The sequence below is a fragment of the Protopterus annectens genome, chromosome 14.part0, assembly GCF_019279795.1.
Source record: "Protopterus annectens isolate FY-2018-M chromosome 14.part0, PAN1.0, whole genome shotgun sequence".
Taxonomy (NCBI): Eukaryota; Metazoa; Chordata; order Ceratodontiformes; family Protopteridae; genus Protopterus; species Protopterus annectens.
The window spans coordinates 784,301,577-784,322,023 of NC_056748.1; the positions used below are offsets into that span (position 1 = coordinate 784,301,577).

Genomic DNA, 20,447 nt, shown 5'->3' on the forward strand with positions numbered 1-20,447 from the left:
CTGACTTGTGACCATCTGCAGTTTCATCTGTTTGACGTACTGATTTAGGTGAATGAAGTCCAGTATGGGCTTGAGGTCCCCATTTTTTTTTTTTTTGGCACAAAAAAGATCCTTGAGTAGACTCCGGACACGTGCTGGTGCTGTGGGACCTCCTGGATGACTATCTTGTTTACCTATAGAAGTGTCTTGGGCAAAGCTTTTAAGACTTGTGGAACCAAAATTTCTTACCTATTTGGGTTATAGAAAAGATCCACTGAGGGGTAGAAAAGTGTGTCCCACCTGCAGAGAAATCCTGCCCTCAGTTTTAGACAGTATCTTTTTCAGAGTGGGTCCAAATAATGTGGACCTGTCATAATGGGCATTAATGAAGAGCACCTTAAAGTGTTCCTCAGAGTCAGACAAATGCAGGCAACAGCTATTGTGGTGCTTGCTGCTCTCCAAGTGCCATCAGCCGCATTAGAAATAAGGAGCATAAACATGTTTGACAAGGACTGGAGGGTGGCCAACTGCGTGTCAACTGATTTTCTATCTTCCTGCAGACAAGCACCAGAACGGGATTTGGATATATTCCTTTATTCAAAGCCCTCTGAAAATGTTATTAGTTCAGCTGCCTGGCAGCAAAGATTGGTGAATTGTACACCCACTTGCCAAACCTGTCCAATGCCCTGGACTTCCTATTAGGAGGATGGACAGTAGACCTCTCCTTAATGATCTCTCTCTTGGTGACTGCTGCTACCATTATAGAATCTATAGTTTGACCCTTGCCCCAAAAAGGGCTTATCTTTAGGAGAAACTAGAATTCTGTCAAGTTTCTGGGGATCTGGTTCAACCACATCTGGCTCCTTCCATGCCTGCTTCAAAACCAGGTCAATCGGTTCGTCGGTAGGAGGGCCAACCGAAAGGTAGATGGGCCAGCCCCAAAAGCCTTGAGGAATACAGATTCCTCCTGGGAAGGGGGCATCAGTGGACCAGCCCCTTCTCTTTAAGCAGTTTAAGGACATCACCAAGGGAGATATCTTCAAAGGGGGGGGGGGGTCCCAGGTGACCCTTCCACTTCATTGAAATTGGCATCTTCAGTGGGGGACACCTGACAGGAATCAATGTGCCTCCTTTTGCATGAATGTTTTCAGTTAGTACCTCTAGTTGGATACTCTGGGAAATACTCTGAAAAACATGCAAAGTCCACAATGTGAAATGCCTTGAGACTCTGAGGGGTTGGCTGTTCTGCTGCAATAGGAAGCAAGGAGAGAGGACCTGAAACTCTGTTGGGGCAGGGCAAGATTCAAGCAGGGAAGGGAAGTCTGCGCCCTTGATTGTGAGAGCACTCAAAGGTCTCAAAAGCTAATGCTGAGACAGGTCCTGATGCCAACTCTGTAGGATTTAAGGATCCTGACAAAGAGAAGCTCTGAGAATCCATCTGGCTTAGCTCTGATGCCGATGCTAGGGCAGAGCTGTCAAAGGCTGAAATGGCAAGAGGAAGAGATGGATATGAAAGTTTCGGAGTTGACCCACTCTCATAATGCCGGACCCAACTCCTCAGCTCCAAAACTCATTGAGATCAGAGTCAACTGGGTCATAGAAATGGTCTGCGTCTAGTCCTTTGGATCCTACGTGGTCAATCCCCAGGATCCGCATTGATCCAGGTGCCCCAAACCCAAAGGGTCAGAACTAGGAAAGAGGAACAATCAGAGCAGAGGAAGGAGCAAGTCTAGAGCTCCAGCAAAGGTTGCTGCCGGGAGAACCTCCAACTGGATCTGGGTCCTCGGAAACTTCCTCATCATTCTGTGAATGTCCACTTTGGAAAGTCTACTGAAGGACAGCAATGATCTCAAGGATGATGTCGAAGCAGAGGGACTTGACACCCAGAGTAAAGACCTTTTCTGAAGTAAGGTGATCTGAGCCTGGGGCTAACTGGTTCCAGACAGAAAGTACAGTTTTGTACCTACCATAAATGTAGATGTTCGAGTGCTCATACAGCTGCAGTCATTACAGATGGGTTATCCTGCCATCAGGCGGGTCCTCGGTCGGCCGAATTCCAAAGTCTAGGCCCGGCGTCGGTTGTCGTCACTTCTTCCCTGACGTCAGTGCGGCAGGGGTATAAAAGAGGCAGCCGACGCCATCTTCTTCAGTTTTTCTTGCCCCAGATGTCAGGTGCCCCAGAAGGAAGGCAAAACATAAACTTATGTAATCATGCAATATAGATTAATCAAAAAACAGTAGTTGCAAGCAAATACACCATAAAAGAATACCCCAAATAGGTTGTATGAGAAGGTGTTTGTCATAAGGCCTGTCCTACGAGGGGACGGAGGGGGGTAACCTGGACTGCAGCTGTATGAGCACTCGAACATCTACATTTATGGTAGGTACAAAACTGTACTATGTTCATCGTGCGTACAGCTGCAGTCATTACAGATGGGAAGAATCCCAAAGCTAAGTAGGGGTGGCAGGCACTAAGTGGAACTAGGAGGAGCAAGGATGCCCTGCAAGACTGCTGTGGCAAATCCCACTCTAGATTTAGAGTATAGTGGAAGGTGATAGTGTTTGGAGAAAGTGTGCACTGAACTCCAAATGGCTGCTTCCAAAATGTCCTTGGTAGGAACCCCCCTAAGGAAAGCTGCAGAGGTAGCTGTGGCCCTGGTGGAGTGGGATCCGATGCGTGAAGGCACAGTTTTTCCATGAAATGAGTAACAAAAGCGTATGCAGTGGGCTATCCATTTTGAGATTGTCTGTTTGGAAATGGCCTTTCCTTGAGCACCTGTAGCATAGGACACAAAGAGTTGCTCGGATTTCCTGAATGGCTTTGTCCTGTCCAAATAATAACGAAGTTGTCTGTGAATGTCCAAGGAATGCAGTAGTCTTTCCCCTTTGTTTTGTGGATTAGGATAAAAGGTAGGTAAGTGGATAGTCTGATTCAAAGCTACACTGGATACTACCTTTGGCATAAAGGTAGGGTTGGTTCGTAAGGAAACTCTGTCCTGATGGAAAATGATGAAAGGTTGCACAGCCATGAGGGCCTGTAGCTCCGAAACCCTGCGTGCTGCGGTGATAGCCAGAAGGAAGGCTGTTTTCCATGACAAGTATTGTAGTTCTGTTGAAGCAGCTGGCTCGAAGGGAGGAAGGGTCGCTTTTCCAATACGAAGTTGAGGTCCCAAGCAGGGACTGGTGGTTTCCTTGGGGGTTTTATATTCTTTGCCCCTCTGAGGAACTGTCTTAAGAGAGGATGAGAGAATAAAGGAGGATCTGTGTTGTATTGTGCAGAAATGGCTGAAGCGTGGATTTTGATGGAGGAGAAGGAAAGTCCACTGTTTACCATCTCAGCTAGGTACTGTAAAATTTGAGGTAAATTTATTACCCAAGGATTCTGGCCCTTTTCTTGATTCCAGGCACAAAATCGTTTCCATTTGGCGGAGTAGGCTTTTCTAGTAGAAGGTCTTCTGGCCTCCAAGATGACATCCTGCACCTCCTTGGAGAGGAGGGTCTGTTTGGGAAATCAAAGAATTCTCCATGCAGCTAGATTTAGGGTTTTGAGCTGGCTGTGAAGAGTCTTGAAGTTGTGCTGGGACAACAGAAGAGGGACTAGAGGTAGGATCCATGGTGGGGAATGTGTCAGGCTCTTCAGGAGCGGATACCAGTGTTGTCTTGGCCAATCTGGAGCAATGAGGATTATTTTCGGCCTCTCTGCTCTGGCTTTTAATAGAACTTTGGGCAGCAGAGGAAGAGGCGGAAAGGCAGACTGTCAACATTGTCCAATTGAAAGAAAGTGCGTCCACTTTCCAGGCCTGTGGATGATAGGTCCTTGAACAAAATTTTTTCAATTGGTAATTTCTGTGGGTAGCAAAGAGATCTATGTCTGGCTGTCCCCATGCCCGAGTTATCTTTGTGAAAACTTGAGGATGCAACTTCCATTCGTGTGGATCTGTCATATTTCTGCTTAGGCTGTCTGCCAGTGTGTTTTCCTTCCCTGGCAGGAATTGTGCCTGTAGTTGAATTTGCAATTCCAGTGCTGTGTTCCATAAGGTCATGGCTTGCCTGCACATGGGGTATGAATGAGTTCCCCACTGTTTGTTTATGTACCACATCACTGTGGTGTTGTCTGTCCTTATCAATAGCTGGCCTGGATGCAGTAGGTCTTTGAAGGCCATAATAGCATTTTACACGGCTAGCATTTCCTTTTGGTTGATGTGTAGGTGCTTCTCTTTTTGGGACCATTTTCCCTGAATGCACTGATCTGTCATGTGTGCCCCCCAGGCGTAGTCTGGGGCGTCTGTTGTGATGATTTGAGTTGCTTGAGGTACGCAGAAAGGGAGACCTATGTTTCTTTGGCATGCATGAGCCCACCACAGAAATTCCTTTTGAAGGCATGGAATGAGTAGTATAATTGTTTCCAAGCTGTGGCTGTGTTGAGACCATAAGTTTTTTAGGTACCATTGAAGTTTCCTCATATGCAGCTTTGCACATGGGATTAGTAGGATGCGAGATGCCATGAATCCCAGAGCCTGCAGGACTTTCCTTGCAATCAGCCTGGTGAAGGTTGCCATTTTGCTGAAGTATTGAGACAGTTGCCCTTGTTTGTCTGGCGTGAGGTAGGCCATCTGGGTGGTTGTATTCAAGCTGGCACCCAGGAAAATTATTTGTTGAGAGGGTATTAGTTTTGACTTCTTTTTGTTGACTGTGTATCCCAGAAAGTTCAACAGTTTTATTACAAACGCCAGGTGTTTCAGTAGTATGTCCTTGCTGTCCGCTTGGATTAGGCAGTCGTCCAGATATGGGTATATTTGTATTCCTTGAAGTCTGCAGAAGGCGATTACTGATGCCAGGCATTTCATAAACACTCTGGGCACAGTAGATAAGCCAAAGGGCAATGCAGAGAATTGATAATGGGTTGAACCTGCAAGAAATCTGAGGTATCTTCTGCAATCTTGTCTGATAGGGACATGCAGGTATGCCTCCTTGAGGCCCAATGTTACCAGCCAAGACTCCTTGCCCAGTATGGGAAGAAGCTGCTGTAATGTGAGCATCTTGAATTTTGGTACCTGTAAATATGTGTTTAGGATGGATAGGTCTAAGATAGGTCAATCTTTGTCTTTCCTTGATACCAGGAATAGTCTGGAATAAAACCCTTGACCTTGCTCTTTTGCAGGTACCTCTTGAATCGCTTTCATGTCCATGAGAGCTGAAATTTGTTTTTGTGCCTCTGCCCTTTGATTTTGTAGCAGGTTTGGCATGCCTCTCATTTTTCGAAGGATGTGAAAATGGAACCTGTAGCCTCTGTCTATAATGTCCAGAATCCATTTGTCTTTTGTAACAATATGCCAATTTTTTGAAAATAATGCCAGTTTTCCGCCCAAAGGTGCTGCCATTAAAGCTTTGCTTGGCAGGTAAAGGGGGAAGTCATTGTGTCTGTTTTCTGAATGACTGTGATCTATCTTCTCCACCTCTTGGGGTTGGTGCTTGCCACTGTCTGGCTCTGAAAGATCCTTGAGGTTGCCCTCTACCCCTTGGGCGTCTGTATCTGCCCCTTTGAGGTCTGTCCGTGGCTGGAAAGGACCAATTTTTTGAAGGCCAGTTTCTGCTGAAACGTGGAGGTTGTACCTGCATCAAATCTTTCACTGTTTGCATTGATTTCGCTTTTTCCTCTATTTTCTTTAGTACCTCCTCAGCTTTAACACCAAACAATACATTTTTTTGAAGAGGTGCATCTAATAATTTAGCTTTGACATGATCTGGTAAGGCTTGCTCTTTGAGCCAAGCATGTCTACGTATAACAGACCCCGTAACAGCAGCTCTACATGAGGCCTCTAAAGCATCAAAACCACACTGCAAGGTATGTTTACCCACTTGCTCTGCACCATGCAACAAATCCTGCAACTCTTAAATCTGGTTGTTCTGGTTGTGTCATTTTGCTTTTCAACTGAGATAACAAAAACTGTTGATACTTTAACATATGGAACTGACAGTTTAATGCCCTCATGGTTAAAGTGGCCGAGGTGTACACCTTTTTCCCCCACATTTCTAAAGCTCTGGAATCTCTCTCTGAAGGTAATGGGTTTTTAGCAGTAGAGGCCTTAATTCCCTTGGGACCCTGTGAAATAGTTTCTGGGTCAGCAGTATGGCTTTTGTATAGGAACTGGTGTGAATCAGGAACCCGGTAATACTTGTCTGGTTTAACAGGAGCTGGAGGTAAAGAATCTGGATTATTAAGGCTGGCTTCTGTGTACACATCATCCAATATATCTAAAACAGGAAGGATAGCCAGGGGCCTATGCTGGGGGAGCGAGAGAAAATCCCTGAGCCTTTTCTTGGAATCTGAGTAATCTTGGCCTTCCCAGTGAAAGTGTTCCCTCAATGTATGTAGGGTTTCCCCAAAAGAGTAGTCCTCGGGGGGGGGGGGACCGAGGGAATAGACTCCTCTGCATCAGAGTCTTCAAAAGGAGAATAGGCATAGTCCTGGTCCTCAGAATGTTCAGAGGTAATAGAGGCTTGATCTGAGGAAGGGTAGTCTTCCTCTAATCTGGGCCTTTTGTCCGAGGGGGGTTGAGAACCCCTGATAAGAGTAATCAAATCCTCAGCCATCTTGAGCATCTGTTTTTTTAGGCATGGGGCCCTGAGAGGGGGTCTGAGGTCCCTGTTTTTTGGTTTTCATGGCTGCTTTAGATTTAGTGAAAGCTTTAATAGAGAAGGAGGAAGGCCTGAAGACACCTTGAGAAATGGCAGGCCTGTCTAAACTCTGAGTTTCCCACCAAGAGTGGCGTCGCTATCTGTAGTAGGAATGGGGATCGAGGAGCCTGCAACCTCGGGTACTGAAGACACCGGTAATGTTGTGTCATCGGTACTCAGGGGCTGCGTAGGCACCTCGCTGAGAACCGGTAGTCGGCCTTAGCGTGGTGTCAGTAGTCGGTGCAGACCTCGTATGTCGGTCCTTATCTTTGCATCTTTTACTCAAAACTGGAGTCGGAGTATCCGACGACATAATATAATTTTTTACCTAAATAGTGAAGGGCGAACTCCGCCTGGCGCTTAATAGTGCGCTTGTTGAATCTAGCACAAAAACGGCAGGCCGAGACGTCGTGGTCTGGGCCTAAGCAAGGTATACAGAAAGAGTGGAAATCCTTATGCGGTATTTGCTTCCCACATGAAATGCAATTATTAACTTTGTCTGACATCGGTCTGAGGCAAGAAAAGTTTCCCCAACGGGGTACTTAGCTTTCAAGAAGGCTTCGGCTGAAATATTTTCGTAAATCTCAGGAGCTGGCCGACCGGCACTTGCGAACTGCTTCTGCTTCGGGCACCGCGTGGCAAGAAAGACTGAAGAAGATGGCGTCGGCTGCCTCTTTTATACCCCTGCCGCACTGACGTCAGGGAAGAAGCGATGACAACCGATGCTGGACCTAGACTTTGGAATTCGGCCGACCGAGGACCCGCCTGACGGCAGGATAACCCATCTGTAATGACTGCAGCTGTATGCACGATGAACATCCAGAGTCCTAGAAACAGAAGAGTTGGACACAAGCTTGACAGGATCTAGAACACAGGCTGGATCCAACAGCTTTGGGATCTTTGGCACAGGACTGGACAGACCTGATCAGTCTGCAGAACATTTCCTAGAGGAGATCTTCTCCTTATACTGTCCCATATCTTTTTTCCCCTCCTTTCTCTTAAGCTTCTCCCCTTTACCCTTATCAGAAGTTTTACTGGCTGAAGGGGAAGACTGTGAAGGGGAAACTTCTCCCACTGTGTCATAGAGAAACCCCTTAAGTACAAGATTACTGCACCCCTCTGTGATAGCTCTGGCTCTGAAAGCTGCACAGAGACAGTAGTCTTCAACCAAATGAGAGTCCCCCTAAACAATACATGAACTGTCTATAGGCATCCTGGCTGGGAATTGTATGCCACAGGAGATGTGTTTTTTTAAAAAGAGAGTTTCTCTTCCATCCTATCACTACACCCCAAGACTAGCAGCAAACATAAAAAATTAAGAGACATTAAAAACAACAAGCCACAATACACTGCTGAGAAAAATAAAATACAGACTCAACTAAGTGAAAAAGCAATAACAACTATCTTAAGATGGAGAGAAATGAAGAAAACTACCCCAAGCAAGAGCAAAGTATAAAGTTTTTTTTTTGGGTATGAGAGGGAGGAAAGATACAGTAACACAGCCCCAAAAGGAAAGAAGAATACAAGAGTCATTTGTCATCTTTTAAAAAATTCACAAAGCACTGAGCCAAGAGATTTGTATCCACATCAATCAAACTTAAAATGAGATCTGAATTAAATGCAAGAATGGGATTGTGGGTAAAGAGGAGAATAACCCTTGGATCCAAAGTCTTAGAGTGGCCAGTGTCAGATCCGAACAGATCTGAAGTATCCACATTTTGAGGACAGAATGAAGAGACATCAGATCGAAAGATCTGTAACTCTCTGAATGGGTGTCTTCAGAACTTTTGCAATCTAATATGACCTCACATTATTTTTCTCTTATACTTTACCATATGAGTGAGCCAAGAAGTTAAATGCCCTGCCTGAAATGAAAGCCACATATTTACTGGAACATTAGATTTCTCTGGTCTCTGTCCAGACATGAACTGTAGAACTGGTGCCTTTGGCAGCCTCCAGCAATGTCAACAAACTCCTCATAAGTCAAGCTCCAACCTACCCACAATCCCCTGATACTGTTGCCTTCTCCAGACCAAGACTGCCAACATTAAGCAAATAAGATACAAACAGATAAACAAATGTAGTGTGGATCACTCAACACTCCAGGGTCTGGAGCTAGAAGTCAGACATATGCAAATAATGAGCATATGATTGCAGTGTGACCAACAGCTCACAATTCACTTAGCCACATTCTCAAGTGTGCAAGTGGTATAATAAAAACTGTAAGGGCTTTCAAATCCAAAAAAATGCAGGATAAGTTAGTTCTTGAGCCATCCACAGCATCTTCACTCAGACATGACTTTTTAGGTTCTCTTCACAGACAGGAATAAATGTTTACGCAGGAAGCCTTTTCCCAGACCAGTTAAAGTAACCCTTTAGACCGGACTCTAACAACAGCAACCACCAGACAAAAAAACGAAATACAACCAAAGGGTGATCCACAAATTTATTCTGTTGCACACTTTTCTTCCTCTGACGTCTCGGCCGTAGCCTTCAAGGAGTAAAAAACCATAAGAACACACAAATTTTATATACCAACAATTGAAAATTGGATAATTAGTCAATTACCCACTTAAAAGCTTTAACAAAATGAAACAATAAAACAGTTAAATTAATACCCTCCAGTTCATTTCTTCATTTAATCCATGAGGGAATAAAGTACCAAACTTTAAAATATAAATAGCCTCCTTAGATAATAATTGTTGTGAGACTATTAGTATCAAAACAAGAAACTTTCACTTTTTCCAAAACTGTTCCTTGTAACCCCGCATTTTTACCATGATGAAATTTTTTAAAATGCATGGCCACAGTACTTTCTTCTTTATTATTAATATCATCTCTAGCATGTTCCATTAATCTAACATTAAATGCCCTTTTTGTTTCGCCAATATAAAATTGGTTGCAAGGGCACTTAAGTGCATAAATAACACCCTCAAACTTGCAAGTAAAATGATCCCATGTATTAAAAAATACATTTATATGGGGAAAACTTTTCACTATAAACTTACAAGCCTTACATTTACCACACGTAGCAGTCCCACTAAATGGTATACTACGATCTACATGCACAGAAGGCATAGAAAATTTGCTCCTGACCAAAAAATTAGATTAGAGAGGACATCTGTTTTTTGCCACCCTACCCAGGGACTGCAGTCATGGCAAAACCCATTCTAGAGACACCAAAGAAGTCCCTCAGCAGGCTACCAACAGCCAGATGTCCACTGACAGCAACACAGGGAGCTCCTTCTCCACTACAGCTACAGCCAATACCATGACAACACTGTAAAAGAAGGCCCAAAAGGCAGCCTTTTTTTTTTTAAACTGAAAATGGTACCCACCCACCTAAATAGCTACAGCTGATGCACCACTAGGTCCTCATTAAGTAGGGTGATGCTCTCCGGGTACCCTGCAGCAATACAGACTTGACCCACTGGAGAGTCACAATCCAGAATATGATGCGCCATATATATTCACTGAAGCAACAGAGGTCCAGGATGGGATACATATCTTGCCTCCCTTTTTTAAAGCCAGACAGAAATAGAATCTTATTTTATTCCAAATGAGAAATGGCCTCTACAGCCCCTCAGAGAAATAGATTCGGAGTCTAAAACAAAATTTCTGCAAAAGCAACTTGGTCTCTTAAAGAAGTTTTTTTTTTGGGGAGAGGAACCTAAGACTCTTATGACGTGGCCAACCCTAACCATGTCTGGAACTCACTGGTCCTTGGTTACGGCTCTAGTCTGGGACTAATTTGGAAAACATCATCTCTACTGATAAGTAGTCCTAGAGTGTAGTCAGGATTGCTAGTCTGGTGTAGCATCCTTTTGTGAGAGTTGACAGGGACCTAAATGGGAAAGATTTTGAGATGCAAGTGAACTACTTCCTTGGTCTACATGGAGTATTTTTTTCTATGGAGAAAGGTGTCTGATAGGTCTGGAAAAGGAAGAAATAATGGGAGGCCAAAGGAAGTTTGCAGACTTTCTACACAGTACTGAAAGCCCCCTACCTCTTCAACAGATCATCCAAGTAGGTCTTAACTGCCTGAGCTTATCTTTGAGAGAGAACAGACTCAGCCAGGCAATGCTGACATTTGCCTGAGCTTGCTGCTCTAGCTATTGCTTTACTACATGTACAGCAAAAACCCTACACTGAAAGCAGCAAAGTCTTGAGAACTGCATTCTTGAGTCCATGCTCAGAGATGCAGGGAAACTCTTTCAGTACCTAATCAGTATGGGAGGACTGCAACCTGGCAAGATGAGACACAGACTTGAAGATTCTAAGCTCCATAATGTCAGAAAGGAATGCGGTCTTGCTATAAAAATGAAGGCTTTAAACTTCTTGTGTGGCAACAGTGTGACAAATTGCTGTGGTCTTTGGGTTGTATACTGGATGATGGAGATCATAATGTATTCAGCACAAGAATGCCTGGTCAGGAGGGAAGTAGTGTTGTCCTGGCAGTCAGTACACGAGACTGAGGACAAAAATTGTAAACCAGCCACTTCCTGCAGTTTAGGAGGTTTCAAACTGCAGTAGAGACGTGATGCAATGCCAGTGGGCTTGACCCATTAGTAAATCCTCCTGAAGATGCAATCTCATACTCACACAGGCAAGCCGCAGAGTTCAAGGCCTTAACCATGAGCTCTGGCATAGAAGAGCTGTGTCACACACTCTCACTGGCCATCAAACTATGCTGTACATGGGAGAGGGACCGGAGGAGGAGAAGAATTTTATTCCTGAATATAACAACCAAATCACAGCTCACTGACTTGAAGAGCTGCTTTCTGGAATTAGACTCTTTATAAGCCTGTATCAGTCAGGCAACTAGGGTCTATATCAATGCAAAAACTCCAGGATGCAAATCCTTTGGTGGAAAACAGAGGGTGCACCTCCTCCAAGACAACTACCTTTTACCAAAACAGGTCAATGGTAGAAGGAGGAGCCATCCTTAGTTGAGAATAAGAAATACTGAAATGGAATAGAAGGATGGATAGCTACAATTGAGGACAAATGCAGGGTTCTCAGAGTTGGCTCAGTGTGTTTATTCTTAATCTCTCCCTGCAACATAGCATAATATGTCTTTTATGTTAAACTGAGATCGCTTGCTTGAGCTGGTGGGTAGCTCATGTAGATATAAATTCCACAGTAGCTATAAAAAAGAGTCGGGAAAGTTCTCCAATGTTCTGGTCAAATTTCCCCTAATATAAATACCACCTTGAGTCTCTCCTGAAAACAGGCTACCATCCTAGCAGAACTAACTTGGTAAAATGATGGATGGACAGACAGATAGATATGTCTAGCAGATCAAAGGGTTAATGCTATTAACTTCAGAAAAAAAATATCTGTAGTTATGACTGGGTTTGTTTCCCTCTGTCTACTTACACACAGCACAGCTGAAGACAGTAGTTTAATCAGAGCCAGTCTTCCTGTTCACCACTGAAAACTGGCTCCTGCTTGAAGTATTAAATGACCCATCTTCACTGAGAAAAGAATTCAAACCGTATAATTCTAACTGTGAATCTTCAAACACTCCTATTCTACTTTATCATTTTAGGCATATGTTTTGATTTCATAAATAATTCCTATAGATAACCTTGGCTATCACCTCATTCTAAGGTACTGTTTTCTGTGGTGTGAGGTGAGTAAATACCACAGGCAAGAAGCTGCAGCAGCACACTTTCAAAGGTTTCATTTTAAGTTACTTAAAATCTTAACACTAATAGCAAAGTTTGTGTATTATGACATCATACCTCTTTTGGGGCTACTGGTCTGTGAAACTTCTCGTCCTTATCACATTCCACTAGCATATATCTGTAACAAATACCAAAACTGTTAGTATCAATTGAAAGCACTGTGGTTCAGTAAATATGCTTTTTTTTTAATTTATGCTGAAACATTCTTCTTGTGCTCTTATTACTGTGCAAACAGGAAAAAAGTGAGCACTAATTTATGACTTCCTCCTTCATTCAGTATAGTTTATTACATTGTAAGGCTACCTAGAACAGAATGCAGTTAATGTTTACAAAGACATCTGCAAACTTCCCTTCATCAAAGCAGCAGGGAAAGTTATGCAAGTCTCACCTCAAACTGTTTCAGCAACACAGTGGCAAGATGACAATTTACTTTGTGCTCCAAAGTGCTTGCAAACTTTGTTTTCCTAATTAAAGAACAGATAACTATGTGCCTAAAAACCTTAGGACCATGAAATGAAGAAGCCAGCTCTATCATCACTAAAGTCTTATGAAGCTTGCCATTCTTGGGGTACTCAGCTTCTCAACCACTTTGGAAATTCTCTGTTAGCCTGCTCAGTCACTCTATGCTCACTACAGGACTGAGACTGCTAAAGCATTTTTTTTTGTAAGACATGTACGTAGCTTTCATAGTGGAAGAATTTCTGTTGTCTATAGTGGGTATAATACAAGTCTGGGTAAAGTAAGTATAGCTTAACATAAAACCTATAATAACTAACAGTAACACTGAATGTCAATAAAGTTAAGTTGTGATCTATCACTCATTTCCACAGTCTGTATGATACGGCGTACATTCCAATCCCCATGCAAATACCTAATACTTCAAATGTTTTAAAAAGAAATTTTCTTACATACAGTAATTTTGCAGTAAAAAAAAAAAAGTGTGTGGAAAACAGTGAATAATGTGGTCTCTGGTTCCATTACTCATTGGGGTGGCCTATGTGCACAATATGCATACTGTACCCCAGAAGGCACGATATGCATACCGCTACAAGTGTCTTTGGTTTCCTCCAACATCCATAAGACCTACAAAATAAGTTACTGGTGCAGTTAAACTGCCTTTATGTATTAATACAGACTAGTAGCCTACCTAGGATTGGCTACCTGTCATAAGCTCAATTGCTGGCAAGAAAGGCTTCAGCTCCCCCATTTGGATAAGTGGATAATGGAAATTAATATGTAGAGGGTACAGCTACACACCCCAATTGTGAACAGGCCAGTCTCAGTTTGTCAGAACCTGCAGACCAAAACAGCACTCTTCCACACATGAGCTAAAGTAAATAAAACCTTCCCTACAAGGACAACCTTAGAGTAGACATTCACTTCAAAGCTGGTATTAGTGACTGCTCTCTGGTGTTGTGTTCGAAAGATTACTATTTCAGTATAGTGTTTTAAGTTGAACAGGCTACTAATGTCTGTAAAATAAAAGCAGACCTACTGTGAATGCAAACACCTACTTATCCATCAACAATGCACGTGCATATGTGTGCGCATGCATGGGTGAGGAATACTGGATTACCATGACTCAAGACAGTAAGGATCACTTATTTTAACTATTTATTTTAGTATGCACTTCCACAGCCAAAGTGTGTAGGATATTCCATTCACTGCACTAGTGCCACAGGCTTTCCCTGCTGTTATGAGCCACTGTAAATACTGCTCACCGTTCTTTTCCAACTAATCAGAAAGTTCTTAATCTGTACACAATGTGCTCTGCAGTATCACATACTGTATGGAAGGACCAAGTCAACATTTTGTTTCTAATTTTTGTGAAAGAAATATATATATATATTTTTTAAATACAGTAGAAAGTCTATTATCCAAACTAAATGGGACCTAGGGTAGTTTGGATAATCAAACATATGATTGAACCGAATAAAAAAAACTTCTAAAAATGTTTTTGATGAACATTAAACAAGAAAAATACAACGGTACAGTATATTATTCTAGTACAAGCTCAAAATCACTCACAAGCGAATACATATAACATTTACATATTTAGACTTTATGATTCTTCCTAGCTGAAAGTTTTGAGAGGATGTGTTCGGATAATTGACGTTTTGGATAAATCGACTCTCCACTGTATAGCAGCTCATGGCAGAGCAATCAGGACATTGAAAAATTTACTCAAACTGAAAATATATACATTTTCCAGCATATTCTGATAGTCCATATTATATTACATCACAACCACAAATGTTTCTTAATTCGTTACACCCTGAATTAGCCTAACTTGTGCAAACTGCAAGCTTGCAAAAAGCTTCTTTGTGGCAGAATAAGCAAAATATACCAAAAAAGTACATAAATTACAGAGTTCTATTATTTAAAGCTGTAGACCTCAGGAAATTTAGAAATCCTTCCCACACTTTGGTTTAGGTATCAAAAATTACAACACAAAATGGAGTGGCTCTGCCCATTCATCTCAGTTGTCATTTCAAAGGTCTGATAAAGATGACAGAATGCTTCCTGCAGTGTTTACAGTTACACAGGTAATAAAATAGTTATGTACTTACTATAATTTGGTATTTGTGTTATTCCATTTCAATATTCATGACAATTAGGTCTTGGAGCTGATCCAGCACTTTACAGACAGATTCAAGGCTCGAGCTTCTCCCATCACCCATAATCCATTTCTACACTCTACCCTTCAGATCGAGTTTGCTGTCGAAATGACAACCACCACCGAAGAACATAACTATGTATCTGCACTGGATAATATTACCATGCATACCCAGAGAGGCAGAAGTTGAACAGCCCTAGACTCCAGCCTCTCCAGAAGCATGGAAGGGGGAAGGAGGGCGGGAAGCGATGAATAATAAAATAGGATAACATAGATACCAAGTTATGGCAAGTACATAACTACTAATCTCATGTTATCCATTTCATTATTCATCACGACTGTGTCAGAATCCTGGGCGGCCCTAAGGAAGAATGTGCCTAAGCACTGTGGTACCAAAGGATGCTCTGCTCCCATACTTAGCTTATAGTGAGCATCAAAAGTGTGGGGAGTGGACCAAGTGGCCGCAGCACAAATGTCATCCAAGGATATTCTAGCAGAGAAGGCTGATGAGGCAGCAATTGACCTGAGAAAATAAGCCTTTGGTGGACAAATATAATCCAAATAAACGTGCTGGGAGACAACCAAGGCAGTCATAAAAAACTCAAACTGTTAAACTGTTAAATTCTAGACTTCCAAGAACACTATAGCTCCGTAATAGATAAAAAACAGATCTTGTTTAATACAAAAACACAAACACAGTAAGCGCTTTCACCGCAGCTTCATCAGACTGTTAAAATTCAAATGTTGATTCAATCACATTTATAAACTGCAATTAATGACGTATGATGAGTCAATTAACCACAACTAAATGATGTTAAAGAAATACTACAAGAAGCTTTTGACACTTGCAAATACATCTAAATATATAACAAATATCAGTGTCTGCAATACTTTTAAATGTTATACACCTATTTACTTTGAATAAGATAATTAATTAAATTAAATTAAATACTTAAACAAATGAATAAATATATATATATATATATATATATATATATATATATATATATATATATATGTATAGTTAAAAAACTCCTAATGTATATAACAATTTTCTTAAAAAACATTCTTAAATTGTTCATTAATTGATTCAAAAGAAGCTACCTGTTCTAAATAGTGCAATGTGATGAATAAACTTGGAAAAATATATATATAATACAATTGTTACTTCCGGTAAATACATAAAATAAAATATGACTAGACATAAAAATCTAACAATGCATTGCGAATTGTCTTATGAAAGCTATAGCTGTGTAGCGATTGTCTTATAAATTTATATAATGCTACCTGTGCTGTATACTACATAAAAGCTAGTATAAAAAGGTTGGGAGGGTGGCCTAATGGTTAAGGTGTGTTTACCTTATGCAGCAGGTGCAGGTTTGAGTCTCTAGGGATAATTAAAGAAATAGGGTGGCAAGATAGACAGTTAGCTTAGTAATAATCTATGTATCTATGTATCTATGTATGTATGTATCTATATGTATGTATGTATAATTAAACATGAAGTAATGCGATACATCTACTGCATGCAGTATTAGCTAAAATGAAGCATAACGTAAAATCAAAACTAGTACACACAATATATGCATATTTGTCCTTATCTGAAATAAACAAAATAAAATAGAATGAAAAAACTAGTATATATGGCATGGCATATATTTTACTGGTAGATAGCTAAAGGGTACCATATGTTGTACATCTGCTGTGACCATGCCTAGATAAAACCAAAAAAGTATTTATATATGAAAAGCATAATATATGCGATTAAAGACCATAGTATATGCACATAAAAAAACTTTTATAAATCAGCATTGCTAAACTTCCACTAACAGATACTTAAATATCCAATATGCATATATATACATTTACCCTACGCTTTTAAGCGCCTGGCTCTCAAAATAGGTTTTAATGACGCTCTTTCATTTAATCCTTTGCCCTGGTCAGATCGCAATCTCATAATCCAGTCTATTTCCTTGCACTCAGTCTTGTTACGTATGTTCCCTTCCCTAATGTTAGATATAACAAGGTCAACAGCCATAAATTTAAAAGAGTGGCCATCTCCTTCACACATTATATGTTTAGCTAATGCATTACGTGTGCAGCCTATCCTAATGGCCTATAAGTGTTCCCTGATTCTAATACGGAACATCCTATTAGTTTTGCCTATATCGAATGCCTGACACTGTTGGCATGATGCTAGATATACTAAATTGTATGTATCACATGAAGCTGTAACATGAAAATAAAAAACTTGTCCAGTATCGGGATGAAAAAAATAATTCCCTGAGAAAATATATTCACAATAGTTACAGTGGCCACATGAATAAGTACCTACACTTTGTCAGTCTGTCATAGGTTCATACTAGGCTATCTGCCCTGGGGCAATTATAAGCCTAACCCGATTCTGTATGGCTTACGCCACCCCCTTGATTTGAGTATACTGTGCCCTTTTTAAGGTTTAGTTTACTGTGCCTCTGTCTAATAGTGACACGGGAGTAATCCCTGGGACAAACCTACGATCCCCCATCCACTTATCGAGATTCTTCTTGAAGAGATTCAGTGAGGTGCTCTGCCTCACATGAACTGGAATTCTATTCCAGAGCGAAGGGAGACTCTGGGTTATGAACCTGTCCGTCCAGCAAGTTCTATTTATTTCTGTGCTGAGGTTCAAGCCCCTCGAGCGTGTGGCTCTAAGGGATTTAGATTTACTGAGGTGGAGCATGTCCATCAATTCTGGATTTGACATAGCTTTGTATGTCAGGCATAGATCGCCTCGAAGTAGGCGGTATGCAACTGAGTAGAGCTGGAGTTTTTTTAACAGAGCAGCATATGGCATCTGTTTGAGACCCTTGATCCTCTTGGTGAGATACTTTTAGGGTATTTCTAATTGCTGCAGGTGTCGGGTAAGGTACATCCCAAAAGGGGCATTGTATTCTATGATGGGCCTGATGAGGGATGAATAAAGGGCACGATTACCTCTCTTGATCTAGATGTGAAACCCTTCATGATGAGGTGGGCTATGTAGAAGGTCTTTCTAACCACTTTGGCAATGTGGTTTTCAAAGGAGAGACTGCTATCAACTTGGGTCCCCAGGTCCCTAATAACTTTCTCTGTACTTAATGGGTTTCCCCTATGTGGTAATTTGTGGGCACATTGTTTTTGCCAAAGGGTATGACTATACATTTTTTGGCATTTAGCTTTAAACCATGGCACTGGCACCAGTTATCTGTCTCTGTGAGACCTTTTTGAAGGATGTTTGTGTCAGCTGGAGAGTTGATTATGGCGCCCAGTTTGCAGTCGTCTGCGAACTTGGTCAGCCATAGTCCTCCCACGTTTGCCTGTACCTCGGAAAAGTATATACCGAACAAGAGTGGTCCCAGGACAGAACCCTGTGGGGCGCCACTTGTGACCGGTTCTGAGTCTGACATGGCTCCAGCAACTCTCACTCTGTGGGTTTTGTCTTTGAGCCAGTTTGCGACCCATCTTGTGACATAGGGGTTTATATTTAAGCTGGATAGCTTATCTATGATGCCAGTGGGGTATTGTGTCAAATGCCTTTGCAAGGTCCAGATAGGCTGTGTGGACTACCTTCCCTTCATCTATGGCTTTGGTGACTGTTTCAAAGAAGTCAACCAGGTTCAAAAGGCAGGATCTGCCCTTGACAAAGCCGAACTGGGTAGGATCTAGTGTCTGTAGGTCCCCAATGTCTTTGTTTATAAGCTCCATGATGATCCTCTCCATAGTCTTGCAGACTAAGCTAGTCAGGCTTATGGGGCGATAGTTTCCAGGGTCCGTAGAGGCTCCACCTTTGTGGAGTGGGACCACTGTTGCTGTACGCCATTCTGTGGGCACATATCCTGTAGTGAGGCTGAGATTGTATAGCTGTTTTATTTGAGGGATTAGTTCCTCTTGTAGTTCATGTAGGACGCAACCTGGGACGCCATCTGGTCCCATGGAAGCAGTGTTTTTTGCATTGGAGAGGGCAGCCTTCACCCGAGCATCTGAGATGTTTGGGAGGCAGCCCTCTGCCGGGATAGATACTTGCTCTTTTGGGGGAGGGTGGAGAAGTTTGCACTGAACCTGTCTGCCAGGATATTGGCGATGTCTGTGGGTTCAGTGTATTTTTGTCATTTAGAATCAACTCAGAACAAGTCTGGGAGTTGCATCCCAGGTTTCTAATATAACTGAAAAAGCCTTATGATTGTCTTTGGTGTCCTGAGCAATTTTTCTCTCGAAGCTGGCCTTGGAGGATTTTATGAGGCATCGTAATTTTTTGCTAGTACTGATCAGAGATGCCTCCCCTATTAGGGATTTTGCTCTATCATGTAGTAGCTTCCTCCTTCTGTTGTACAGTTTATTTATGGCAGGGGTCCACCAGACTGGACGCCTGCCTTTGGATGATTGGGTCTTGGTTTTGTTTGGGATAGCATGATCCATGCATTCCTGGAGATGTCCGTAGAATGCATTTATATAGGATTCTGCAGTTTGGGCTGTAGTTTCCACTGGCCCTGGGGCCTTGAAGGATTCCACTTCGGTTTTGAGACGTGAGAAGTTCGCTTTTGAGAAGTTTTTCACTGTGGTTTTCTGGGCTGGAGGTGGGGTCGGGATGTGGACATCCAGTGAAATTAATTTATGGTCTGATCTTACCAATGAGGGATATACTTCTGGTGTGGAGCATAGAGTCCCCATGTTGGTAATGATCTGGTCTAGTATGTTGTCCCCTCTTGTGGGAGTGGTGACTAGTTGTTCCATAGCATTTGAGTTTATAATTTCCAGGAATCTTTGGGCTAAGGTGCTGGGGCTTGAGTAGTGCTCCCAGTCAATGTTTGGGTAGTTGAAGTCGCCCAATATAATGGTGTTTGGAGAGATCTTCATGTTCTCCAATGTTTTCAGGAAGGCCGAATGGGATTCCTGACTTTGAGAGGGTGGTCTGTAGGATGCTATAAACTGAAAAGCAGTCTTGCCCACTGTTAGTTGCACATGGATGGTGTCCGATACTTCATGCAATGCCACTAACCTGGAGGTGTGGATATCCTTGATAAATATGGAAACTCCCCCGCCTTTTGTGGTTCGGTCCGGGTTTTGGAGCCGAAAAGCATGATACGAGGTATAGCCTGGTAGTGCTGGGGTGCTCTCTGGAGCCTTGAACTAGGTGTCTGTCACTGCACAGATATCGATGTTCTCCATACTGAGGAGAGCTTTGAGTGCGTGCATCTTGAGGTTAAGACTTCTGGCGTTTAACAGCATTACCCTTAGTTTCTTGTTCCTTGTGCTGTCTATGGGGGTGGGTTTGACTTTTGAGCCTTGCTTAAAAAAGGCACTATGGGGGTGGCAAGAGCCTTTGCCAATATCCGAAAGACTAGTGGTGACAGGTGCAAGCCGTCCCTAGCGAAGCAATGTGGCTTGTCAAGCATGTCATCCCAGGCTGACAGACACTGGATCCCCTTTGAATGACACCAAAATTTTAGCCAATTGTTAAAATC

At 42.2% G+C, this 20,447-nt stretch overlaps 1 protein-coding gene across 1 annotated transcript in view; it reads right to left on the minus strand.

The window, feature by feature from the left end:
• Positions 1-20,447, minus strand: part of CUEDC2 (CUE domain containing 2) — a 480,204-nt gene that overhangs the window by 88,238 nt on the left and 371,519 nt on the right. The window contains exon 7 of the mRNA XM_044055621.1: positions 12,405-12,465. Coding sequence (XP_043911556.1) covers positions 12,405-12,465 — 61 coding nt within the window. The remainder of the gene's footprint in view (positions 1-12,404; positions 12,466-20,447) is intronic.